The following is a 27,692-nucleotide window of genomic DNA, read 5'->3' on the forward strand; positions in this document are numbered from 1 at the left end:
ATATGTATAGATCCCAGTTGTTCGGAGTCTCCGGGTTTGCAGCTCCGCATAGAGGACTCAGCCCAGGGGGACTACAGGTACGGCTCATTGAGGCCCTCAGTCCCACAGACTGTATAGACCTCACTAATTCTAATCATCTGTATAGAGATCCTGGTGGTGTTGCCTGGAGTTACAGTGAGTTGGGAATCGGCTGCACAGACATAGAAGATCTTCACAGCATAACCGAGGAGGAAGAGAACTTTGTGAAGCAGCACAATCTCACCATGTCCGGCCTGCAGCGGCTGAAGGAGGAGGCTCTGAGCACGGTGAGGTCATCTGGCCTGTGGGTGGGGATCAGTAATACCATACATTACCCCACAGACACATCTACAACACCTGCATAATTGTGATGGTTTCCTGCTAGCTCTCAGGATTCTGCATCTCAGATCTGATTGTACCCCCTGCTGGTTCAGTGTCTCCCAGGACAATCTTCTAGCCCCAGTCACAGTGATGTTTTCCTCCTTATTCTGCAGAGGGAAGGAGTAGGAAGTTTCATGCGCTTCCTCCAGGACACTCAGGGGATTCAGATGTTTCACTTCTGGATGGACTGTGAAGCTTTTAAGGAGCAGTCTGTAGATCTTGAAGTCAGTCACGGCCCTGAGGATGCCCGGCACCTCTGTGTCCACCTCTTCAGGTACAGTCCAGCTAGGGTAGCGCACGCCTCCTCATTCTCCTCAGTACTCACTCTGGTGGACACAGTCAATGAGATCTCTGTATGTAATGTCCTGGGGTGGATGGAGAACATCTCCCTACAGATGAGGAGCCTCACTGTATATTAGAGATGGGAACCCTTCGGCCTTACAGCTGTTGCAAAACTACAATTCCCATCATGTATATCCTCCTGAGCAGGGAGGACAATGGGCAAGGCCACTGCTGCCATAGAGGAAAAGTAAATCATCTATATAACACGTTCTCTGAAGAATCTCGTATCTACCATGATAGACTATAATAATTACTTTGTTGTTTCCTGACAGGAGCCTCCTGAATAAGTATCAGCCCTTCCTGAGTCCAGAGTGTCAGGTGAGCGGTGTTGTTGGGGCTTCTCCTCCATTGATATGTGAAGGAGAAGCCCCAAGATTGGCTACTGGTTGGGTTATTGGGCTCTCCATGCTCTTTGATTCGAACAAAGGATGGCTGAATACAGAGCGGCCATGTTACTGCCAGTCATTCAATTTCAGGAGCAGATCCGTCTGTGTCAGCAGAACCTGGGTCCTTCCTATCTCGCCCTAAGGAGACCCCAATACGATGCCCTCAGACGCCTGCGTGCCTACTGGATCCCCAGGTTCCTCATTCACCAGCAAAGGCGGCACCCTATAAGGTTGGCATCACCCTCCGGATTCACAACGAGGCAAAGATGGGAATGGCAGCAGTCACATGACATGATATGTGTACAAGGATTGATTGTTCATGTCTGCTCTGTATGAATGGGATATGTGGACGGATTGGTTGGTCCTGCCTGTTCTTTATGAATGACATATGTAAAGAGATCGATTGCTCATGTCTGTTCTATTATAATATAACATCAAAACGTTTACAAAACGCTTTCAGGCACACAGGACAAAAGGCGGTGTCACCGGACTCAGCGTCTCCAGTGGTCATCACTCATCCGTCACCTCTTATGGATGGAGTCATGGATGAACTTGTGTCCACCACCCCTGGGGTAAGGTCCACCGATTTAAAGTCCTCCAGCCTCATGTATCTTGGGAAACCATGACAACACATGCTCTGAATCCACCTAGACTTATTGTCAGAGCAGGAATCACTGGGCAATGTTCGTCTATTTCAGATACTCAGTCATCCAGATGATCAGGAGATTCCCGACTCCTCTATACCAGATCGAATGATTCCATCTCTGAGGAATGACACCCAGGCTGGGGGGACCTTTCTCCACTATATTAACAGGTGACAACTCAAGCGTGGCTCCTGGGCCCCCAATTTATACTAGGGACCCTCTTGATAAACCACAGGCCATTTATGATACAGCAAAGAGGCCTCTGAGCCACAATTGACACCAGGGTCCAACTAGCTGAGCAGCCCCTGTATCTGGGCCACTGGGTGACCATAAGGGCAATGACCAGACTGATCTACAAGTGTCAGGGCCCTATTCCACGGGACGATTATCGTTCGCATAATCGTTAACAATAAATGATCCAAACGACCGCTATTGCGAAAGACCTGAAATCGTTCACCCATTTACATGGAACAAAAATCGTTACTTATGATTGTTCTTGCGGTCGTCTTGTCGCTATTGCGTTCATCACTACTGCGAATGACCGAATGACTTCTTATTCAATGTGAACGATTTGCGAACGAGTGACGATAAAAATAGGTCCAGGTCTTATTAAACGATCAACGATTTCTTGTTCGGTTGTTAATCGTTAACTGCTATTCAAACAAATGATTATCGTTTAGAGTCGAACGATTTAACGATAATCTGAATAATAATCGTCCCATGGAATAAGGCCCTCAGTCTTCATGCTACTCTAGCATTTTCTCATGAACCAGACAGATTAGGCTGAACAGGGCTGGGAAGTCACATCTGGTGGTATAGACTCATCACATTTAATTCACCAACAGGTTTGAGCCGCCAAAGACAACTCAGATTTTCCTTCTATGGCAAGAACTGAGCGAGTATGGAGAATGGGGGACGGAGCGGGATGGCAGCGGTCCCAGTCAGCACCAGGTCCCCGATGTCTCTCCAGAGTCCATCACACATGCAGGTACAAGCTGTGGCCTCCATAGGGTGGGGCACATCTATATAATATACAGCTTGGGAAGAAATCCTGCAATGTGAGCGGATTATAGGAAGCGCCTGGTTACAATTATCACCTCTGCTGCTGGTGCACACGGCTATAAAGTGCAGGGGGGCAGATACTTTTGCATGATCATGTGATTACTCTGTGTTCCCTTCATCTGATGTTACAACATTTTTAAAGAAGGGCGTGAAAACTTGGGAAATCAGTGACAAATGGACGTCACATGATGTAATTCAGCTTTCCACACCCCCTAAGGACCTGACATCTTCCAGGTGACAGCTGGCCGCATAGTGGACACATCGGCCGAGGCTCGGGACCCTCAGACCGGTCATCAGGAGGGATCCAGCTGGAGGATTTAGGGTCTGCGTACCACTTAGCCCTGGCTGCTCTGCGTGACCCCTGGATACGATTTCTGAAGTATGACATCACCATGTTCCTAAAGTAAGTGATGATTGGGGGGGAGGAGTAGGGATCACAGTAGGGATCGGCAAATCCAATAACAAGAATGAAATCTCTACAGCTGGGGTCAGCAGAATACAAAAGCCATGTATGAAATAAAATCTCAGCAATAAATAATAAAAAAAATAAAATAAATAAAAATAAAAAAATAAAAAACACAAAAATCTATAAAATACCAAAACATAGAAAAATAGTTGTATTTTGCATTTTTTAAAAAAATTAATAATCCAAAAGCAAAATATGATTCCAAATAATATAAAAAAAAAATTCATAAACTTGGTCGGCGTGTACAACTACAAGTCCCAGCATGTCTCTAAGCCAAGCTGCTGGATTATCTCCACTTTGCTATTCCATCCTGACAACAGGCATGGGCCCTGGGGACAGAAGGGTTAACAGCGCTGATGTAAGGCGCTTAATAACAACACTCGGAGGACACTTGAGATGTTGGGTGAGATTACATCTTGTTATTCAAGCCGCAGATCCGGACTAAACACCGTGCAGAACTATCAGCTCTGAGAACCCATCACACCTGGACATGTTGCCCCTACAGGTCCACGGGGCGGCGGCCATGACCCCTGGCATCAGGAGGGTGACGTGGGGGTAAGAGACGAGCGTGATGTATCTGTACGTGGGCTATGACTCCTATCCTCTGCAACTGCGCTCCTCTGATTGCTGTCAGTGAATAAGAGTAGTCATTATTTACATCCAAAAGCTGAAAGTCCATCCCTAGTTCTGGTATTGCATCTGAGGGTTTGTTACAGTGTATCAGTGAAGACAGATCCTGTGAGCAGCACAAATCTGTCTCATGTTTTAGACTCTGGGGCAATCTTATCTACACTTACACACTGTGACAAAGCCTCAGCTATGCTAGTGCTGTACTGATGGTGCTTTTACTTCCCTCTCATAGGTTCTGCGTTCCGATGTCGCACAAGTCCCATGAGTCCTCAGCAGATGGAGGGATGAAACAGAGAAAGAAAAGGTAAAGACTTGTGGGGGACACAACTTTACACGCTGCCCGACACTAGTCTCATAACCACAGAATGGAGGCAACTTGCAAGAAAGTGGTGCTGGTTTTTGTAGTTTAGGGAACCAAACATCTAGTCCCACCTCCCTCCATGACACAGTGGACAATGTTGCATCCTAGTCAATACTTTGGGCTTTCCACAAGACAACAACCTATGGTAGATTCCAGGTTGGAGATTGTCCCTGCTCCATGTTATTTTCATGTCTTCCGTAGATCAAGCAAGGAAAACCAACAGTGGGGTCCAAGCTATGGAGGCGGCAAGAAAATCAAGAGAAAGAAAGAGCCCCTGATGGTTTCCGGTCTTCTCATAGGCCTTCCCGATCTTGATCCCACCATCCCCCTGGAGATGCTTCAGCACAGGGCGGTTTATAAGGCCTACAAGAAAGTAGTTCAGGAGACCGAGGAGCTGCAGACCCTGAGGACACTGGAGATGCTTCATGCACTGCAAACAAATACTGAACAGCGAAAGCTACTGGGATTGGTCCAGAAGTTTCTAGAGTTGGACACTATTCAAAACCCACAGCTGCAAGGACTGAGGAAACATCTGACCAGTGAACTGTCCAAGGGTGCAATTGGCAGCTCATCCATCTCTCAGGTCACGAGGTTCCTTGCTACTCTCCTAGCCACCTCTTTTAACAAGTTCTGGGGGGAGATGTTTGGACGGCTGAAGGAATGCGGAGTGGAGCAGTCAGGAAATGAAGGTTGGGGGAGACTTGAGCCAATTCTTTTAGCGCTAAGTACCAAAATGGCCGTGAAGCGTCTTCATGGTCGGAGGGACGATGTGCATCATCCAGTGCAGCTGCAGCCAAGTGCAGATGATGGAAACACCTTTAACCAAGCCCTTGAGTTGGCGTCTCGGGGATGGCCAACTCCAGAAGTCCTGCACTTCCTGAAGTATCTCCAGACACATGGTTCCCAGGAGGGGCTCCCACTGCTGGAGAACAACCTGCTGTGCTGCCTGGAGCTGAGGAAGTATAAGAACGCTCATCACGCCATGCCCGACCACGGGCTCCTGAAGAGGAAGGTTCTAGTGATCAAGGAGAGATTTCTCTTACCACATGGGAGTCCTGTGCTGCAGGTAAGAAACCTCAACAGTACCACACTGCAAGTAGGAGGCCCCACCACCACTGACCCAACACCGGACCCACCCCAGGTAAAGGACCCCAACGGCACCAGAACCACCCCAGGTAAGAAGACGAGAGGGATGGGGACACCAGACATGGTCCCTGTATAACAATGCTCACCATAGCTGCTCTATAGTAGAGACAGCTACAATGTCTGCCAGTGTCCCATAATACCACCCATAGTTCCACCTTATACTTACACAGTTACACGTGAGTGGATATTGTTTACTTCATCATGATCTCAGTCACCACCTAACTGGAATATTCAGAAACTTAACACAGTCTTAATTAAAAATCTATAATTTAGCATCCACAGCACTGATACATAACTATGTGTCTCCATGGTTACAGACTACACAGGAGCCTTTGTAGTCTAATCCTGCAGTCATACTTCCCTCCATCTGTTCCTTATTTATTGGTAACATACATGTAGTAAGATAGTAAAAAGCAGGAGAGAGATACAAGAAAGTGTGACTGCAGAATCAGACTACACAGGGTCTGTGTGTAGTCTGTAACCATGGAGACCAAAATCTCATTAAATCTTCTCTATCACAGGAGAACCCTCAGAGGAATCAAACAAACTAAGACAGAGGCTGCTCATTGTGATATATAAGGCAGATAAACACTACAACCCGCATCCAAATTACACAAGGAACCACTGAATTTTTGTTGTTGTGTACAGTTGTCCTCAGAACTCCTGGAGGTGGCGCTGCGAGACTTGGAGGCGGAAGGGGCGACACACAGTGACCTACCCTCCATCTCACTATTCGACCATCTCTATGACTGGCTGACAGACTCATTACTGCCATTCTGGGCCGGATTTCGGAAAGCGTGGGTGGCACGTTCCCCGTCCAGTGCTCGGAGAGTCCCATGTAAGTGCGGCAGGAGGATAACCAATGTAATAGCGCAGCACAATGGCACATGCTGTGCTCCAAGCCCAAGGAGGATCAATCACCCCAATTCTCCTACAACCACAATATTACAGCTAGTGGTGTCTGGGCTCTGATTGCAAGAGGTACTAACAAGCCCTCCATACACCACCTCTAGAGGGCAGCTCTCTACACAACCATTTATAATTAAAGGGAAATGATCAGCAAGTTTGTACATACAGTATGGTCCACGGATTTGTACAGTGCTCCATATACATCCCCTCAGGGCTGTGGAGTCGGTAAGCCGCAACTCCGACTCCTGAATTTTATCAGGACCAACTCCAACTCCTTCATAAATGGCCAGTCAGACACCAGGGGAGTTATTTAACACTGCAGCCATAGTGCACATACACACAGCCTGCTGCAGCCATAGCGCGCATACACACAGCCTGCTGCAGCCATAGCGCACACACACAGATAGCCTGCTGCAGCCATAGCATACATACACACAGCCTGCTGCAGCCATAGCATACATACACACAGCCTGCTGCAGCCATAGCGCGCACACACACAGCCTGCTGCCGCCATAGCACGCACACACACAGCCTGCTGCAGCCATAGCGCACACACACAGCCTGCTGCAGCCATAGCGCGCACACACAGCCTGCTGCAGCCATAGTGCGCACACACAGCCTGCTGCAGCCATAGCGCGCACACACACAGCCTGCTGCCGCCATAGCATGCACACACACACACAGCCTGCTGCAGCCATAGCGCACACACACAGCCTGCTGCAGCCATAGCACACTGAAGAAAAAGACACAATCTTCTCCCAGAGAGAAAACAACACATTGAGGACAGAGGTTACTGCTGCACTACTTATGTCTTCTCCTCCTCTATATTACACAGGATATCTTCATATTACACTGCTGCTCATATACAATCATCCGGCATCCAGGAAGAGAACAGCACAGATCTCCCCCCACACAATGGACTCTTCCAGCTCAGAAACAAACAAACTTTTCCCCGACCACCCTTATTAATAGGGCCAGTGTCCTATTAGAATGTTGTTCATAAAATATATTGATGAGCAAAACTTCATAAAATTCATATCAAGTCTCAATTTTAAATTTTTAAAGATGTTTTTAAGCTGGAGTCGGTACATTCTTTCCAACTCCGACCCCAGCCAAAACTAGCTCAGACTCCACAGCCCTGCATCCCCTAGGGGGCAGCTCCCTCTATATGTCTACCATTAACCCCCAATATCTCTGCAGTGCTCCATACACATCACCTAGGGGAGAGCTTTCTCTATATATCTATCATTAACCCCCAATATCTCTGCAGTACTCCGGGTCCAGCAGATGCTCAGGAAGCGTTTGGCTTTGTTTGAGGTAGAAGAGACTCTGCTAAAAACATTTCACCTCCCCCCCATTCAGCAAAGCTCCAGCAAGGCACTACCCATGGTCACCTTCAGTTTCAGCATGAGTAATGGTCTCATCTTAAAGGTACAGTACACAATAACTATGAAAACATGTTATATACAGTGCAGTCATTTATCTGTATATTCTCCATAGGAGAACAGCGCACCGACGCCTGAGCCAACGGCCAGCAGGAGAACGTCCCAGACTGGGGTCTTACCGGCCATAAGTCCGACCTCTCTAACAGCCAGAATCACAGAAGAACTCATCTCCGCTCAATGACAAGGAATAAAATCCATTCAGTGTGAACAATGTGTCAGATGCTTTGTGAACACCCAGGACTACTATTTATCTCCATAGAGTGATCGTAGCACTGTATCATGGGAAGACTCAACTAGTAAACATTCTGCACACCAGTCATGTCTGTTCCTGGCATATCCAGAGCTGCATTCTTGATTCTGCTGGCTGCCCCTTGGAAAAACAGAGCACCCTGCTTACAACAACAACATCTAAAATAACACTTGCAATCTGTCCAAGATGCATCAGACTGCAGCCCTGGGCCTGGAGAATTCTCCTGTAAGGATTCTAGCTGGGTATGCTCTCTACAGACAGTACAGTGAGTGCAGCTCTGTAGGTGATCAGAAGACATGATGTAGCAGCAGAATAGTGAGTGCTGCTCTGGAGGTGACTGGAGTATTAGTCCTGAACTGTGACTGCAAATTTGCTGTAAGCTCATTGAGCCAATATGACAATCTGACCAGTGTTACAGAGCGGATCCACATCAGTTTGCACATGCCTTAATAACCTATGAGTATCCTCCATAGTTGTGGTCTAATCACAGAGTGTCCACCCTATGGTCACACATCCTTCTGCTGCTTCATCTGTGCAAAGTCCATGGCGATCTGCAGGACCTCATCCAGGGTCTTGCTTGTCCCGGTCCCATTAGCCACAATGACGGAGCCTCCTGCATTTCCCTTCATTGCGGAGCACACAGCCACAGCCCAGTCTGCAGCGGACAGACCAGGCACCGAGCCCTGAAGAACAGGAAAGTATGAGAGCCCCCTGCAGTAATATATGAGATCCCACTGCCATCCCCTAACCCTCTCCCCCAGGTAAAACAAGGGGTCTGTGCGGGGAAGGGACAGCACCAGAAATACTTTCAGATCTTAAGTGGATTAAAGGAGAACTCCGGGCTGGGGTGATTTTTGGCAGAGTGCTGGGGAGGAAGAAAGAAGTAACATGCCCTCATTTCCCTCGCTCCAGCACTGATGCTGGTATCCAGCAACTTCAGTACCCTGGTCCGGAGTCAGAGTGGGGACTTGGGACGTCACAGCCAGGATGTGACAGTCAGCGGCCGTAGCGGGGCAAACATGTCACATCCTAGGTCCCCACTCAGACCCACAAGCAGCCAGGGGCGGGGGACCGAAGCTGCAGGATACCAGCAACAATGCTTCTTTTATCCTCCCCAGAAAACTGCCAAAAATCACCCCAGTCCAGAGTTCTCCTTTAACTATTCTATAAAGTTCTGCAGATAATAGACACTATGGGGGAGATCAAACATGGTGTAAAGTGAAACTGGCTCAGTTGCCCCTAGCAACCAATCAGATTCCACCTTTCATTTTCCTAAGAGTTTGTGAGGAATAAAAGGTGGAATCTGATTGGTTGCTAGGGGCGACTGAGACAGTTTCACTTTACACCATGTTTGATAACTCTCCCCTCCGTGTGTATGCATATATTTGCCAGTGAACAAAAGGGTTTTAACTTGTCCTATCCTAGTTCTGATCACACGGCTGAGGATTTGGTACAACGTAGCAGCTCACCTTTGGGACGTGGCAGGCACACAACACCTTTCTGGAGCTGTGCTTACCAAGCAGCATCACAGCCGAACCCGGACATCTGTCACACAACTGATTCACCAGCTTCACCAGGACCTACCGGAGACGCAGAAATAAAACTGGAGACATAGACGGAAACCGGGGACACTGAAGACTGAGAAGATAGTGTGTGTGTGTGTGTGTGTGTGTGGGGGGGGGGGGGGGGGGGGGGGGAAGGTAACAGAGCTAAAAATCTAATCTCCCTATAAGTAGTGAGGACATGGCCTTCTGCTTATAGAACTGAGAATACTTACAGAAGACGGCGACTCTAAGGGTAGTATTACACGGGCCGACGAGGGCCCGATAATACCTGTAAATGAGCGTCGATCCTATTACACGGCCCGATAATCGTTACCGATGTCCTTGCAGCCCTTGGTTAAACTATATACTTTACCTATCCACGCTCCAGGGCTGCTCCTGCGGTCCGCTTCTCCCCGGGTCCCGCGCGCTCTAACTTCAGAACGGCCTGTCAGCTGACAGGTCGCTCAGCCAATCACAGGACGCGGCGGTCCCAGCTAGAGCAAGCGGGACCCGTGGAGAAGCAGACCACAGGAGCAGCCCGTGAGTGTAGATAGGTAATGTAGATCATCAGCTGCTGGCCGCGCACCGCTATTACACGTAGCGGTGCGCGGTCAGCACCCGACAATTATAGGTTCTAACCTATATCAACGATCAGCCGATGATCGTTGTATTTATTACACGGAGCGATAATAGTGTAATAGTACCCTAAGACATGTAGTAAAGATCATCATAAGTTACTGCTCTGCAGGGTTACACATCCTCCCGATCACTGCAGATTAACCCAACATCTATATCAATGGTTCCAAATATCCCCACAATTCTGTCATCTATATAACTACTCACCGGAAGAGACTCCACACATACAGAGTCCACGATAACTGGATGATGGGAAGAATACTTCTCTGCCAGACTCTGAACCATCCCCATAGCCTGAAACAGGGAAACATGTGGGTAGGAAAAGTGGTCACTATGTACATACATTACTGAGTTACATCCTGTATTATACTCCAGAGCTGCACTCACTATTCAGCAGTGCCATATGGATTGTCATACAGGACCCCTGATCTATACCTCAACACTCTGATCCAGGGGCCCCTTGGCCACAGATAGGGGAGAACCTGTTTATGCATTGACTCCTAGAAAGTACAGTTGGGTTGCAAGAGAAAAAGGGGGAGATTTATCAAACAGGGTGTAAAGCAACAGAATAGGAATTACAGCTCTGGGAGATAAGCCACAATCAGATAACACCACCATCTTTACCAGTTGCTCTTCCACCTTGCGTAACGCCGTATTGGCAGATCTCTGCAAAGTCTTGAGAGACGCCTGTAGTTCCTTTCTCTGCCACTGAGGCATGGGGGCATTGTCCACACTCTGGAAAACAGAGATAAAAAGCATTACAGCGCTCACCTTGGGGAGTATAGGGCGCCGCCCTGCAGGCCGCCTCCACCACTGCTAACCAGAGTAGAAGAGCTGCTGCCCAGGATGGATCAGTGACTGATCTTGGACAGCGGAGGAGACAACATCTTCTGCTTTGCAGCTTGTGTGTTCTGCCTGCAGTCTAGCAGGCACCTTTTCTAAGCTCTCTGCATGCTGTCAGTTATTTGGAGTTTTCAGGCTCCAAATGTAAACAAAATGTGGACAGCAAGCATCGAACATAGAGAAGAATCGCAATGTAAAACCCAAACATAATCACTAAACCTGTGAACGTTAACTGTACAGGTGTTCTCCAAGCTGCTGCTCTACAGCTTACGAAACACTGTAGTGTAGGGCAGGGCTGTTATATGTAGTGTAGGGCAGGGCTGGTATATGTAGTGTAGGGCAGGTATATGTAGTGTAGGGCAGTGATAGCAGATAACAGTGTGCACATGGATTATACATGTTATTCCCATAAGTCTCTGGTGGTCTCTGCTATGTTAGGGAGGCAGCAGGTGCACTGTCCCCACAGACCCCCAGCTTCCCACTTCTACCTCAGTGTGGAGCCAGCAGCACTACATCCCCACTGAGCAGGAAGTAGTGGAGGCTGAGGGGTTTGCAGTCAGTGCAGGACAGGCTGAGGCTCGGGGCAGGCTGTCAGCAGAGGTGAGTGATGGCCCCAATATAACTGATTGATGTACAGCCCAAAGTACACTTGTCGTCCTGGGGCGGGGCTTATTGGGACATTAATTTGCCCCACACAAATAAATATCCTGATAAGCCCGGCCGCTGGACGGCAAGCCCCACCCCCTGCTCCGGCAGCAGGTGGGCTGTACATCAATCAGTAATATTGGGGCCATCACTCACCTCTGCTGACAGCCTGCCCCAGAACCTCAGCCTGTCCTGCACAGCAAACCCCTCAGCCTCCACTACTTCCTGCTCAGTGGGGATGCAGTGCTGCCGGCTCCACACTGAGGTAGGAGAGGGAAGCTGGGGGTCTGTAGGGACAGTGCACCTGCTGCCTCCCTAACATAGCAGAGACCACCAGAGCCTTATGGGAATAACATGTATAATCCATGTGCACACTGTTATCTGCTATCACTGCCCTACACTACATATAACAGCCCTGCCCTACACTACATATACCAGCCCTGCCCTGCCCTACACTACATATAACAGCCCTGCCCTACATTACATGTAACAGTGGGGGGATTACAGTGTGAGCTGCCTGTCGTGTCCTTGCTGGCTGAGAACCTGTACATAGAGTACAGATCTCCAGAGGGGCGTGGCCAGCAGGAAGGGACAAGTAATGCACAGGCAGACAGAGGGCTGAGAGCACATTCAGCTAGATGTATTAGGGAAACTGTTCATTTTAGATTATTATTGTATATTGCAAAAATTCTTAAAATGTCCCTAACTAACTAAAACTAAATGGTCAAAATATTTTGTAGTTACGCTTTAAATACGATGTACAATTTTGTTAAAGTGTCACACTTTTTTTGCACAAATCAAATCATAGTCCAGGCGATTTAAAGAAACTTTGTAATTGGGTTTATTAGGCAACTATGCCATTATCTGCATTCAAAAAGACTTCCCCAGGTCCCCTCCCTCCTCTCTCATTCTTTGCTCATTATCAGGAAATCTCAACTCTTTTACATCAATCGAGCCCCGTGTAACCTAAGGAGAGAGGAGGGGGGAGGGGGAGATTAGTCACCAGCGGAGAGCAGAGAACACAGGATTACACAGTGGGAGCTTAGCCTGGTGATGTAGCTGTAAATTAACTCTTTGCTGTCCTGTTTTTGTGCCTTATCTACCTCCACCCCTCCCCTCTCCATAAGAGAGCCATAAAGAGGGGAGGGAGGAGAGCTTCAAATTGCTTTTTCATGATAAAAATAAACCCAATTACAAAGTTTCTTAAAATTGCCTGTACTATTTCTTTCTGCAAATTTTTTTTAAATGACAGTGACACTTTAAAGGAGACCTGTCACCCCCCATGCCAGGGTGACAGGCTCCCGACCCCCAGCTAGATCCTCTTATACTAACCTCATCTGGCCGAGTCCTGTTCCCGGAGCCGGTCCCGGGACGGAGATATCCCGGTCAGAAGCCGACGCGCGCACTCTGGAGATAGGTCCGGCGTCCATAGAGAATGAATGGAGCCGGACTCATCTCTGTAGCACGCGCCGGCTTCTAACCAAGATATCTCCGTCTCCGAGCGGGACTCGATGACCAGATGAGGTTAGTATAAGGGTATCTAGCTGGGGGTCAGGAGCCTGTCACCCCGGCACGGGGGGTGACAGGTCCTCTTTAAGACAACTAATAGTTAATTTGATGTCAGCCTACAGGTGGCGCCATACTTATCACTCTGGGATAGATCTGGAGCATCTGCTCCCAGTCTATTCTGTTTAAAGTAACGTTCCCCAACCTGTGGCGGTCCAGCAGATGGAGGCAGTCAGGCATGCTGGAAGTTGTAGTTCTGCCACAACTGGGGATGCACAGGATATTTTCCAGTCCACTTACCCATGTGAGGAGTCCGACCTCTCTGGAGCGCTGCTGGGCATCACTCAGTGTGTTGGGCTTCGTCTTCATGCGCTCTGTGATGGATTCCACCTCCGTCCATAAAACCTGCCCAGTCTCACGCGCCTGTGGATCAGGAAAATTACACTGGAGTTATTCACTGCGAAGGCTCCTGAGGATTGGCGGTCATGTGCTACGCGTTTTTTTTTCTTATATCGTGTCACCTCACCAACATATGTAGTATGCAAATAATTTGTTTTATATGTTTCTAGTACTGATTCTCATCCAGAGCTGCTGGGAGACCCCAATATAATTGACTCCCCTCTCCTGGGGGTCCGGCTATACTTTGATCCAGTACAAGGACGCCCTCTGCTGATGGATCGGTGATGCAATGTAAGCCAACAGCTTGTGTAAGTATATATCAGGGGTAGGGAACCTTGGCTCTCCAGCTGTTGCAAAACTACAACTCCTATCATGCCTGTAAGCCAAAGCTTTAGCTTTGGCTCTCCAGGCATGATGGGAGTTGTAGTTTTGCAGAGCCAAGTGTTTCCCTAACCCTGGTATATACAAAATCACAACAACACAGCCCCAAGTATTTCATATACTCAATGACCGAATAAGAATAGTGAACACTGCTCTGGAGGTGACTGGACAATATTTCACCTCTATTATGACACCCACCTGTTTGGCTTCTTCTCCGGTGATGGCGATGAGGCGGACAATCCCTTTAACCAATGGTTTTTCGGAGATGATCACCACGTCTTCTATGGCTCCCGTCCTGTGTAAATGCCTGGGGGGAGAAGGAGCAATGACATGATGGGGGGGGAGCTCATGCTGGACATGACATCCATTACAGGGGCTGCCTAATGATCTAACATCTCTCTCCACCGCCTTTTGTCTCTCTACTCAGAGGGCCCCATGTGATGTGAGTGCTAAATCGGAGGCCACTCACAGGAGGTCTCCCCAGCCAGACTACCCCAATAAGATCCATAGTAAACAGATTCCTCACGTCCCGCAGCAGAGCTCCACAGATGTCTGCAGACCGTCCTGACAGCCACGATTCATCAGCTTCTCCACAGGGACCCCAACCGAGACCACACGGACGGGATCTGGATACACCTGCCAGGGGGAGACAGCCCTGTAAATCCCTACAGATCATTCATAAAGAACCCTATAGACACAGAACTATGTGGGGGAAGGGACAACAGATAACATAAGGTCAGACCTGCTGCACAACTACCACTCTCATCAGGCTCTATCCTGATCCTGCAGGCCCCAAGGTGTACAGTATGGAGGGGTCACTCATCCCCCCCCCCCCCCACTGCAGTAATTCACAATTCTGCACATCTCCCACAATACAATTCAGCAGAGTGTGAAACAGGATTGGCTACTACCTCATCCACAGTCCTTAGACCTGCGATACACTTGGCGTCGGTGAGGGGGACGTGTGCCGTGTCGATCTCCAGATCCTGAGCGATTAGATCCTGCAGCAGCGTCTCCACCTTCTGCAACTGCTGAATGCTTAGTGCTCCCTAAGACACAAATTTACAGAGGTCACCCTCACTATACAAGCTCCTGGTATCCGTATACTGTCAGGAGAGGGTACAAGACGCCCAGTATATAGCTACCATACAGCTCCCATATCCGTATACTGTCAAGAGAGGGTACAAGACACACAGCTCCTGGTATCTGTATATTGTCAGCAGAGAGTAGAAGACGCACAGTGTATAGCAATGATATAGCTCCTGGTAGCCATATACTGTTAGCAGAGGGTAAAAGTCACACAGTATATAGCTATTATACAGCCCCTGGTATCCGTATACTATCAGCAGAGTGTAGAAGTCAAACAGTATACAGTATGCGGGCATGCTCACCATGATGCTAACATCAAAGCGTAGGCGTTCTGCGGTGACATGGGACCCACGTTGGTTTGCGCTCTCACCTAGGACCTGACGCAGGGCAAAGTTCATCAGGTGGGTGGCGGTGTGCTTCACCATACATGCCAGCCGCTGACCCTGGGGGGGGAGAATTACAACATGGCATCAGTGACCTTATCAGTGTGACATTCATCCCTGAGGGGTCATACTCTGCTGCATCTCTTCATTGAATACTACATCTCCCACAATGCACTACATCAGATTATTACACTACTAGAAGGATGGGAAACCCTACACAAATCTCCCACAATGCATCACATCGAAGTACTGCATTGCATTCTAGGAGTTGTGATGTTTATATGACTTTATATACTGCGTTTCCCCAAAAATAAGATGCCCTCCAAAAATAACACACCCCACCTACTCTACCCTCTAACTTAAAGTAAGGCACCCCCTACTCTACACTAGGGCACCCCCCGAAAGTAAGACACCCTCTCCCCCTGCCTCCCTCACAGAAATAAGACATCACACGAAAATAAGACAGGGGGAGAATTATCAACCATGGTGTAAAATGAAACTGGCTCAGTTGCCCCTAGCAACCAATCAGATTCCACCTTTTATTCCTCAGACTCTTTGGAAAATGAAAGGTGGAATCTGATTGGTTGCTAGGGGCAACTGAGCCAGTTTCACTTTACACCATGTTTGATAAATCTCCCCCATAGAGCCAGTTTTTTTTTTGTTGGGGGGGGGGATATAAGGCAGTCTTATTTTCAGGGAAACACTGTATATGTTATGGCGCCCACAGTCTGCACCTTCATCTCTGATTACTTCTGATGTGGAACCATTGCAGCTCCTATAATACAATGCACTATTCCATTGTGTTGCATTGTGAGAGATGTAGTGTTTACCTGTGACTTAGAAACACTGCATGCTACACTGACTTGTAATACAGTGTTGCCATCCATGTTGTAACGGCGACACAAAGACCACATAATGCAATAAACTGCTGCACTGTACATGAGATAACGTGAGGGTCTCACACACTACAACCCCCTTGATACACCATAAAGCAATATCACGGCGTAAAGCACCTGCCGGGTCACAGAACAGTCGCTGTTAGTGAAGATCATCCCAGCTGGATAATCTTTATTTTTATTGAATTGGGATGTAGGCACATTCGTGTGCGTGTGCATCCCAATTCACCATAGCACACAATGTAAAGTTCGGCTGGAGCTGCACTCTCCATTGCGTGACCTGTCAGGGATGTGCGTCCGCTATTTAGTGAATAGCAGCCGCACAAAACTGGCATGATAGTTTTTGCTGCGGCCGCAAGGGATCCCGGCCAGAGGGTATACTATGTGTATACGCTCTGGCTGGGATCCCATTGACTGCAGTGTAACGTAAGTTTTGTATAAATCATGGCCTTGATTAATACAACAATTACATTGTGTGAACATGGCCTAGTGCAGTGTGGTGTAGTGTGCCAGCAGACTGCACTTCAGTGTAGCCTACAATTAGCAAATGACACACAATGCAGCAGAGCACAGACACTGAATCAGCGGGGGATGCTCAGAAGATTAAGCCATTGCTCAGTATGTCGTGTGCACACACCTCATCCAGGTAAAGAGTCAGCTGATCCCCCACCCTCAGTGGCTTGGCGGCGGTGATCTCATGTACCACGTAACCTCCGGCCACATGCACCGACTCCACTGGGTATAGGACGTCCTGCAGGGAAGGGACAGATCAAAGGAGCATCAGCCCAGAGCACACAATCAGAAAAAAAGGAGGCGCCGCAAACAGTCCATGATCAGTCACCCTCACCTGCTCCCCTTCTCGTGTGAAGTACCCCACATCACAGCTCTGTCCCCCCTGCTCAGCATAGTAACAGGTCCGGTCCAAGATGGCGGCACATCGCTGCCCTCTGTCCACGTCATACACCAGGGCCTGGTCCTTGTACAGCATCAGTACGGTGGCCTGGCAGGGACTAAATACTGTCGGGAGACACTAACATGATGATACATACCGATAAGGTGACCATATAAAAGAGTGATGCCAGCCATCTTACCGTATTTCCTGTCGGCCCCCAGCCTGTAGCTGTATTTGGGTGAATCATTGGTGCCGGGGATCCCCCTGCGCTGTAGCTCAGAAAGAGAAAGGACATCCAGTTGCAGCCGAGCAGGGGCATCGTCTGCTTGCTGGTTTCTCATCTTCATCTAAAACACAGAAAATATCAGATATCCAATCAGATACTGCAGAGTGCAGGAAGGGGGCAGCAGGGGGTGCTGTTACAGGTGCCATGTGTATGTATGTGCAGTCACTGACCTCAGCCTCCTCCGCAGCCAGCTGGTCCACAGCCGCCATATCCAGGGCCAGTCCTCTCTCCTCCAGCATTAACCCAATGAGGTCCAGGGGAAAGCCCAGGTTCCGGTGCAGAGACCAGGCCACACCCACTGCGGAGAGAGCACTGCATAAGAACGCAGAACACCATCACATCATACTAAGCCGCAGTCTCATCACTTACCTGGGAATGTCTGACTAGCTCCTCCCTGTTGAATAGTGCGGTCCATGATGTGGCGCCCCCGCTGGAGGGAGGCCAGAAATGCCTCCTCACTTTCATTCAGAATCTTCATGATCTGAAATTAACGTAAAAATCACACCGATCATTCAAGAACATTGGCGTCTACTCTTCACACAACACTGTCATGCATTCCTGGAGTTGCAGTGCTGCTAGATTAGAAGTGAACACTACAACTCCCATAATGCAACACATCTGGGTCATGTGACTGGTAGGGGCCATAGAGTTAATGGTGATAACTGTGCATAACTCATTGGACACACTGGAACAAACCCTCAGCTGTGATGACATTATACAGACAATGAGGAGGATGAGGCAGCACTGACCTGTGACTTCTCCCGCTGCAGCTCCGGATAGGCTTCCCCCTGTAACATAACCGCACAGTGTCAGGATTCAGCACAGTAACAAAGTAAGTAGTGGGCCGGACCACCATGTCTCCACCTACTAAGATCTGCACCACCGGGGGAACCAAGGAGGACAGCGAGCCGGGGGGAGCGCGGAGAACCTCAGAGGAGAAGCGGATGGCTCTGCGCAGGATCCGCCGCAACACCAGCCTGGAGGGGGAGAGGATGCAGAGTATCAGGATCCCAGCACCATCCGAGTTATGTCCGTTCTGAAAAAGCTGGGTGATGATCAATATGGCCACCGTACAGCTCTCACCTAGCTTCTCCAGACCCCTGAATGTCTGTATCTGGGGACAAACCCTGTATTATCAGTCACACAGCTTTTTCATATAGCCGAGAAACATCCCCCTATATTAAAAGGGGTACTCCAGCAAATATATTATTCTTTCATATCAACTGGTTTCAGAAGGTTACATAGACTTGTAATTTACTTCTAATTAAAAATCTCTAGTCTTTCCATACTTATCAACTGCTGTATGTCCTGCAGGAAGTAGTGTTTTCTTTTCAGTCTGACACAGCGCTCTCTGCTGCCACCTCTGTCCATGTCAGGGACTGTCTAAAGCAGGAGAGGTTTTCTGTAGGAATTTGCTACGGCTCTGGACAGTTCCTGACATAGACAAAGGTGGCAGAAGAGAACACTGTCAGACTGGAAAGAATACACCACTTCCTGCAGGACATACAGCAGCTAATAAGTACTGAAAGACTGTAGGTTTTTAAATAGAAGAAAATTACAAATCTATATAACTTTCTGAAACCAGTTGATTTGAAAGAAAAAGATTTTCGCCTGGAGTACCGCTTTAATAGTCACTCAGCTTTTCCAACTTCCCGAATGTCTTTGTTGCTTGGACCCCCACTGTATTAGTAGCCCCTAGCTTTACAAACCCCCTGAATGTCCCTGCTTGGTACCCACAGTCACCCTGTGATTTAGCCTGGGTTGTGGGGCATTTGTTAGCACTCACTCTGCTCCGGACATCCCAGGGTACACCCCATCAGCAATGCACACGCACAGGGTCCGGATGTGATCGGCCACCACCCGATACGCCATGTCCACGTGATGGGCATCCTCTGCACCCAGCTTACCCTGGTACGGAGGGGCCTGTGAGGTCTGAGAGGAGAGAAGCCTATTGGTCCAGGTCACACAGGTGACATCTCTAAACACCTGAGAACGTGATCGGTGATACTCACCCTCTGAATGGCCTCCAGGATGGGGGAGAACAGGTCGGTGCTGTAGTTGGAGCGTTTGCCTTGTAGGATGGTGACCAATCTCTCCAGTCCCATTCCGGTGTCCACATGACACTGTGGCAGCTTCCTGAGGTTTCCATCGGCCTCCCTGCCAAAAATTACAGGAACAGGTTCTAGATTATCATGATCCAACAGTTATAGCTTATAACACCTGGTTCTGTATCATCATCACCTGCATTATCCTAATCACCAGCTGTTACATGAACACCTGGTTCTAGACGGTCAATAACTACTCATAATACTTCATTAACAGCATGGTCTAGAGAATCATAACCCTGTTTTACGTAAGGACAAGGTTCTAGACAGCCAATACCTACCCATAATCCTTCAGTAACAGCAGGTTCTAGAGAATCATAACCCTGTATTACACAAGGACAAGGTTTTAGACTAATCAAAGTCTTTTAATTGGCTTATTAGCTTAATCTAATTACACTACTGTATGGCAGGTTCTAGATCAGGGGGGAAGGGGGTCAAACTCAGGCCCTTCAGTTGTTGCAAAACTACTATTCCCATCATGCCCAGAAAGCCAAAGCTTTATCTTTGGCTGTGCAGGCATAATGGGAATTGTAGTTTTGTAACAGCTGGAGGGCCTGAGTTTGACACCTGTGTTCTAGGTTATCACGACTACAGAGACTTATCTGCTGCAAATTATAAACTCCAGGATCTAGATTATTACAAATAACTATTACCAAAACTTATGCTGCGTTTACACGGAGCGATAATTCACCCGATCGTACGATTAACGATTTCGAAGTAACGATTTTTTTTTATAACGATCAGCGTTTAGACTGAACGATATATCGTACGGAAAAATCGTTTTGCGATCGCTTAAGCCTATCTCGCTAATAGGTTAAATCGGTGAACGACTGTTTACACGGAACGATCTGCGAATTTTTGGCGAACGACCAACGACGATTTGAGAACATGTTGTAAGATCAAAATGAGCGATTTTTCGCTCGTTGTTTGATCGTCTGCTGCGTTTACACGTACGATTATCGTTCGTATTCAATTGTTATCGTGCAAATTCGCACGTTAATCGTTCCGTGTAAAAGCAGCACTAGTCTTTCTAATGTGTTAGTAACAAGTTCTAGATCAGGAATGGGGAACCTTTGTCCCTTTAGCTAAAGCTTTGGCTGTCCAGGCATGATGGGAATTATAGTTTTGCAACAGATGGAGGGCGAAGGTTCCCCATCCCTGTTCTAGATTGAGATATATCTGTGACGCTACATAAACACCACATCCTTCATAATAGCAAGGCTTGGTTCTAGACACCCGTGAGCCAGCTATAATAATAAATTAATGAAAGGTTTGGGATGTGTTATATTCAGTGCACATTTTGAACTAGATTACACTACCCAGTCTTGTATGTAAAGTATGGGTTCTAGATCATCATCCCCTACCAGTACTAGACTGGCGGTCTACTCTTTACAGTTTTTATAGGTTGTTGTGAATTATAAACAATAGGTTCTAGTTAATGACCCATCATAGTAACCTACTGGCAGGGACACAAGACCCCCCTCCCTACAGGCTCCTCAAGCAGGGTTCATCTACCTGTTATACTGCATGAACACCAGGTTCCAGATCTCCACCACGTCCGGACTGTCCTGGTTCACCAGGGCTGCAGCGTTTCTTCCTCCAATGTGATCATAGTGAATCTCCGTGCAGGGCCCGCAGGGGCCCGTGTCCCCCATTTCCCAGAAATTTTCCTTTAAACCGCCTGGCAGGACACGGGACGGCGGTACTCTAATGGGGGGGGGGGGGGGGGGGGGGGAGACATATGATGAGAACCCTCCAGACTGGAGATCTAGAACAGATTATCAGGCCTCACTTACCCCAGGCTCATCCAGATCTCCCTGGTCTCCTCATCTGCACTGAGGCCGAGCTCGGGGTCTCCCTGGAAGTAGGTGACATAGAGGCGCTCAGCAGGGATCTCGTAACAGTGTGTCAGCAGCTCCCAAGCCATCATACACGCCTCCTCCTGCAGGAAATCATCCAGAATAGATATCTGTATGTGGTGGTAGTGGGGGGGTGACATCTGTATGTGGCGGTGTGAGTGTGTGTGTGTGTGTGTGTGTGTGTGTGTGGGGGGGGGGGGGGTGATATCTGTATGTGGCAGTATGTTGGGGTGATATCTGTATGTGGCGGTACGTTGGAGGGGCAGATATCTGTATGTGGCGGTATGTTGGGATCAGATATCTGTATGTGGCGGTATGTTGGGATCAGATATCTGTATGTGGCGGTATGTTGGGATCAGATATCTGTATGTGGCGGTATGTTGGGATCAGATATCTGTATGTGGCGGTATGTTGGGATCAGATATCTGTATGTGGCGGTATGTTGGGATCAGATATCTGTATGTGGCGGTATGTTGGGATCAGATATCTGTATGTGGTGGTATGTTGGGATCAGATATCTGTATGTGGTGATATGTTGGAGGGGCAGATATCTGTATATGGCGGTATGTTGGGGGTGATATCTGTATGTGGAGGTATGTTGAAGAGGCAGGTATCTGCATGTGGCGGTGTGTTGAGGAGGGTCATATCTGTATGTGGCGGTATGTTGGAGGGGCAGATATCTGTATGTGGCGGTATGTTGGAGGGGCAGATATCTGTATGTGGCGGTATGTTGGAGGGGCAGATATATGTATGTGGCGGTATGTTCGAGGGGCAGATATCTGTATGTGGCGGTATGTTGGAGGGGCAGATATCTGTATGTGGCGGTATGTTGGAGGGGCAGATATCTGTATGTGGCGGTATGTTGGTAGGGGCAGATATCTGTATGTGGCGGTATGTTGGTCGGGGTGATATCTGTATGTGGCCGTATGTTGGTCGGGGTGATATCTGTATGTGGCAGTATGTTGGTCGGGCTGATATCTGTATGTGGCAGTATGTTGGTCAGGATGATATCTGTATGTGGCGGTATGTTGGAGGGGCAGATATCTGTATGTGGAGTTATCAAGTCAGGGGCAGATATTAGTACATGGGGGTATGTTGTGTGTGTGTGTGGGGACATATAATGGTGGTATGAGGTCAGGGGTCACAGACGTTGTCATTCTTATACCTTGAAGTAATCTCCAAACGACCAGTTTCCCAGCATCTCAAAGAAGGTGTGGTGGTAAACGTCGCGGCCCACGTCCTCCAGGTCGTTGTGTTTCCCACCAGCTCGCACACACTTCTGACTGTTCACCACCCGGCAGTATCGTGCCAGCTCACTCCGGGGGTCCGCTGTACCCAGGAAGATCGGCTTAAACTGGGGAAAAAGAAAATATCACATGACTCCCCAACTGCCAATAAGGCGCACGGACGGGACAGTGGTACCATTATTAACGTCCTGATGACTATCTGGGGGGACATGCAGGTATCAGTCATGTGATGAGCTTAGAAAACATTATGTGACATACTTATCACTCATGTGACATTTAAGGTAATTAATGTCCATAAGCGAAATAAACCCATTTTCTGCAGCACCATTACCCATACATGATCTGTTAATTATATACAGAGAATATACAAGTTATAATAACCGCACCGTGTGAACAGCTCCCATCAACACACCTAACCTGTCAATCATCTACACGGCCCCGCCCCATGCCCTCCAGCACCTTGACAACCTCAAAACACGTCCCCCCCCCCCCTACAGCCAATCCAACGCAGCGCCGGCCTCACGTGACCTCACCTGGTTCATGCCCGCGTTTACGAACAGCAGACTGGGGTCTCCCCGTGGTCGGACGGAGGAGGACGGGACGTGCCGGTGTCCATGTCGCTCCTCGAAATAACGCAGGAACGTGCGGCGTATGTCCGCCGAGGAGGACGAGGACAGGGAGCGGCGGCTGCACGGCACACGGGCTGTCAGTCCCGGCAGCAGCCGTAAGGAAGCCGCCATCTTGTGACTGGCAAGGGCACTATTAGTGTAGAGGGGGTGTATGAGATCACTTCCCCCCGCGCATGTGCAGTAGAGGTTTTGGATCGGAAAGTGTAGATTTTAGAATAGAACTTTGGAAAGTGGATAAAAGAAGTTGTCGAGTTTTCTTTTTATACCTTCTGTATTAGACACCAGCCTGGATGAGGACATGGTCTATGATAACTTAGAAGGTGATTATTGGTTATAAAGGCTATAAAGACTTGATGCTAGTTCTCTTAAAGGGGTATTCCCACTTCCATTAAAATAGTCAATCATGTAGGACTCTTCAAGTTATAAAGTTTTGCTAATCCATTCATTTAGCAAACCAGCCTCCTCCTGATATGCTGCTCTCCCTTCCATTGTTGACAGCCCATTGTCTAGGTTATTATACAATCTTGCTATACATCTACATTATAGCTCTATCTATCTAAATCGTTGCCTCAAAATCGTTAAACGATCGATTGGGCGAATTATCACTCCGTGTAATGCTGCGTTTACACAAAGTGATAATTCGCCCAATCGATCGTTTAACAATTTTAAAGCAACAATTTGGTTTTTATAATGATCAGCGTGTAGACGAATAGATTGTCAGAAAAATCGTTATTCCGATCGTTTTTAAAAAGGACCTGTCCCGGGGTGACAGGCTCCCGACCCCCCGCTAGAGCCCCTGATACTTACTTGATCGTGCCAGGTCCCACTTCTCTGGCTGGTTTTGGGATGGAGATGTCCCCGCGGGAAGCCCGGCGCACGCGCCGCTGAGATGAGTCCGACACTCATAGAGAATGAATGGTGAGTCCGACGCTCATAGAGAATGAATGTTGAGTCCGACGCTCATAGAGAATGAATGTTGAGTCCGACGCTCATAGAGAATGAATGTTGAGTTCGACGCTCATAGAGAATGAATGGTGAGTCCGACGCTCATAGAGAATGAATGGTGAGTCCGACGCTCATAGAGAATGAATGGTGAGTCCGACGCTCATAGAGAATGAATGGTGAGTCCGACGCTCATAGAGAATGAATGGTTAGTCCGACGCTCATAGAGAATGAATGGTGAGTTCAACGCTCATAGGGAATGAATGGTGAGTCCGACGCTCGTAGAGAATGAATGGTGAGTCCGACGCTCGTAGAGAATGAATGGTCAGTCCGACGCTCAAAGAGAATGAATGGTGAGTCCGACGCTCATAGAGAATGAATGGTGAGTCCGACGCTCATAGAGAATGAAAGGTGAGTCCGACGCTCCATTCATTCTCTATGAGCGTCGGACTTATCTCAGCAGCGCGATCAAGTAAGTATGAGGGGCTCTAATGGGGGGTCGGGAGCCTGTCACCCCGGCACCGGGGGTGACAGGTCCTCTTTAAGTTCGTTTAAGCCCATCTCACACATAGGGTGAATCTTTGAAAGACTGTTTACAAGAAGCGATCTGCGAATTTTTAGCAAACGACCAACAGTGATTTGAGAACATGTTGAAAGATCACAATAAACGATTTTTTGCTCGTTGCTTGATCGTTCGCTGTGTTTACACGAGCCGATTATCGCTCAAATGCGATTGTTATTGCGAAAATTCAAATAATAATCGTTCAGTGTAAACGCACCATTTACAGAGAAAGATTATCTACCAAAGATTTGAATTCAAAGCCAGGAATTGATCTGAAAAGAGGAGAAATCTCAGGCTTTCCTTCATGACCTGATCTCTGTTTATAGTCTGTTCCTGGCTTTGGCTTCAAATTCTTTGGCAGATAATATGTCAGATAATCTTTCTGTGTAAATGGACCCTTACAATTGCTTTAAAGGGGTAGTGCGGCGCTAAAAATTTATTCACAGAATAACACACATTACAAAGTTATACAACTTTGTAATGTATGTTATGTATGTGAATGGCCCCCTTCCCCGTGTCCCACCACCCCCCGCCCGTGTACCCGGAAGTGTGTGGTGCATTAAACATTACCTGATCCGTGTCAAGCCCGTCCGCTATCTTGTGCCAAACGTCATCTTCGGACGGATGGCCGAATCGCTGCCGCCGTCCCCCCTCCGCCGCGTCATCAGCTGCTCAGCCGCGATTGGCTGAGCATAACTGTTCTCAGCCAATCGCGGCTGAGCACAGTTATGACGCGGTGGAGGGGGGACGGCGGCAGCGATTCGAAGATGACGTTTGGCACAAGATAGCGGACAGGCTCGACACGGATCAGGTAATGTATAATGCACCACACACTTCCGGGTACACGGGCGGGGGTGGTGGGACACGGGGAAGGGGGCGATTCACATACATAACATACATTACAAAGTTGTATAACTTTGTAATGTGTGTTATTCTGTGAATAATTTTTTAGCGCCCCACTACCCCTTTAAGAGCAGATTGGTGATTTGTAACCTAGACAACGAGCTGTCAACAATGGGAGGAATAGAGCAGCATATCAGGAGAAGGAGACAAGATTGCTTTGGGGCTCATGCACACTAAGCAAAAGGCAAGGAATTTCTGCTTGAAGATTTTTGCTTGAAATTCCTCTTCTATTCTGTCCCCCCCACCCCGCTAGGCCCTGGTGCATATACTCACCTCAGGTAATCGGTGTTCTGTGGCACAGCTTCGACCCCTCTTCTGTCTCCTGTGATTGAACGCCGTACGTCACGATCTCCCGTAGAGAATGCATTGTATAGAGTGACTTCCAGCCTTCAATCACAGGAAACAGAAGAGGAGTCACAGGAGCGGTTGACGTGAGTGCGCAACGGATTTGAACGGCGCTGCAGGACCGGAACCAAGTCGCACCGCAGGACACCGATCACCTGTGGTGAGTATATGAGCCAGCACCTAGTGGGGGGGGACAAACAAAAAAAATTGTGAACTGCTTCTTTAAGTGCCAGAGATTTGTAATACAGTATATGTTACAGGAGGGAAGAAGGGAAAGGGGGACATGATGGAAATCTTTATATATGTTACAAGAGGAAGAATAGAAAGGGGGAACATGATGGAAACCTATATATATGTTACAAGAGGAAGAATGGAAAGGAGGACATGATGGAAACCTTTATATATGTTACAAGAGGAAGAAGAGAAAGGAGGACATGATGGAAATCTTTATTTATGTTACAAGAGGAAGAAGAGAAAGGGGGAACATGATGGAAACCTATATGTTACAGGAGGAAGAAGGGAAAGGGGGGGGCATGATGGAAACCTTTATATATGTTACAAGAGGAAGAAGGGAAAGGGGGGACATGATGGAAACCTATATATATGTTACAGGAGGAAGAAGGGAAAGGAGGACATGATGGAAACCTTTATATATGTTACAGGAGGAAGAAGGGAAAGGGGGGACATGATGGAAACCTTTATATATGTTACAAGAGGAAGAAGAGAAAGGAGGAACATGATGGAAACCTTTATATATGTTACAGGAGAAAGAAGGGAAAGGGAGGACATGATGGAAACCTATATATATGTTACAAGAGGAAGAAGAGAAAGGAGGACATGATGGAAACCTTTATATATGTTACAGGAGAAAGAAGGGAAAGGGAGGACATGATGGAAACCTTTATATATGTTACAGGAAGGAGGAAGGGAAAGGGGGGGCATGATGGAAACCTTTATATATGTTACAAGAGGAAGAAGAGAAAGGAGGAACATGATGGAAACCTCTATATATGTTACAGGAGAAAGAAGGGAAAGGAGGACATGATGGAAACCTTTATATATGTTACAGGAGAAAGAAGGGAAAGGGAGGACATGATGGAAACCTTTATATATGTTACAGGAGGAAGAAGGGAAAGGGGGGACATGATGGAAACCTTTATATATGTTACAAGAGGAAGAAGAGAAAGGAGGAACATGATGGAAACCTTTATATATGTTACAGGAGAAAGAAGGGAAAGGGAGGACATGATGGAAACCTATATATATGTTACAGGAGGAAGAAGGGAAAGGGAGGACATGATGGAAACCTTTATATATGTTACAGGAAGGAGGAAGGGAAAGGGGGGGCATGATGGAAACCTTTATATATGTTACAGGAGGGAAGAAAGGAAAGGAGGACATGATGGAAACCTTTATATATGTTATTACAGTAGGGGGCAGGAGATAGGATACAGGATATATTTTTATATATATGTAAATTCTTTACATAACATGGATACGTGTATCTAGTACACGGTGTGATGTCACTCTAAGACTTTCCGCCTCCCCGGTTGCTATGGA

The 27,692-nt window shown here is 47.9% G+C and overlaps 2 protein-coding genes across 5 annotated transcripts in view; one reads left to right on the forward strand and one right to left on the reverse strand.

Annotated features, from left to right (window-relative positions):
- Positions 1 to 8,137, forward strand: part of LOC138774416 (uncharacterized) — a 62,269-nt gene extending 54,132 nt beyond the window's left edge. Inside the window, exons 6-19 of one of the 3 annotated variants that reach the window (XM_069955252.1) lie at positions 11 to 77; positions 146 to 305; positions 513 to 673; positions 1,014 to 1,059; positions 1,218 to 1,357; positions 1,588 to 1,699; positions 1,826 to 1,941; positions 2,617 to 2,759; positions 3,068 to 3,236; positions 4,162 to 4,233; positions 4,492 to 5,356; positions 6,085 to 6,274; positions 7,616 to 7,776; positions 7,846 to 8,137. In XM_069955252.1, the coding sequence (XP_069811353.1) occupies positions 11 to 77; positions 146 to 305; positions 513 to 673; positions 1,014 to 1,059; positions 1,218 to 1,357; positions 1,588 to 1,699; positions 1,826 to 1,941; positions 2,617 to 2,759; positions 3,068 to 3,236; positions 4,162 to 4,233; positions 4,492 to 5,356; positions 6,085 to 6,274; positions 7,616 to 7,776; positions 7,846 to 7,971 (2,528 nt within the window). In that variant the 3' untranslated portion in view covers positions 7,972 to 8,137. The remainder of the gene's footprint in view (positions 1 to 10; positions 78 to 145; positions 306 to 512; positions 674 to 1,013; positions 1,060 to 1,217; positions 1,358 to 1,587; positions 1,700 to 1,825; positions 1,942 to 2,616; positions 2,760 to 3,067; positions 3,237 to 4,161; positions 4,234 to 4,491; positions 5,357 to 6,084; positions 6,275 to 7,615; positions 7,777 to 7,845) is intronic. The other 2 variants (XM_069955253.1, XM_069955255.1) reach the window with 2 other exon arrangements.
- AARS2 (alanyl-tRNA synthetase 2, mitochondrial) lies at positions 7,162 to 23,667 on the reverse strand. Of its 2 annotated transcripts, XM_069955256.1 has the most exons (22): positions 23,285 to 23,665; positions 22,670 to 22,858; positions 21,442 to 21,587; positions 21,161 to 21,352; positions 19,553 to 19,697; positions 19,327 to 19,472; positions 18,409 to 18,517; positions 18,290 to 18,328; positions 17,910 to 18,021; positions 17,711 to 17,838; positions 17,454 to 17,601; positions 17,210 to 17,379; positions 17,000 to 17,113; positions 15,386 to 15,526; positions 14,906 to 15,043; positions 14,521 to 14,630; positions 14,193 to 14,301; positions 13,515 to 13,637; positions 10,845 to 10,955; positions 10,428 to 10,514; positions 9,510 to 9,620; positions 7,162 to 8,723 (listed from the first exon to the last, which is right to left on the reverse strand). In XM_069955256.1, the coding sequence occupies exons 1-22, from the start codon at positions 23,489 to 23,491 to the stop codon at positions 8,547 to 8,549; spliced, it is 2,952 nt and encodes a 983-aa protein (XP_069811357.1). In that variant the 5' UTR covers positions 23,492 to 23,665; the 3' UTR covers positions 7,162 to 8,546. The 2 variants fall into 2 exon arrangements, with proteins under 2 accessions (XP_069811357.1, XP_069811358.1); XM_069955257.1 differs by lacking the exons at positions 7,162 to 8,723; positions 9,510 to 9,620; positions 10,428 to 10,514 and adding an exon at positions 10,524 to 10,720 and having other exon boundaries at positions 23,285 to 23,667.
- Between the last annotated feature and the right edge of the window lie 4,025 nt (positions 23,668 to 27,692).

Source organism: Dendropsophus ebraccatus, chromosome 15 (genome assembly GCF_027789765.1).
Source record: "Dendropsophus ebraccatus isolate aDenEbr1 chromosome 15, aDenEbr1.pat, whole genome shotgun sequence".
Classification (NCBI taxonomy): domain Eukaryota; kingdom Metazoa; phylum Chordata; class Amphibia; order Anura; family Hylidae; genus Dendropsophus; species Dendropsophus ebraccatus.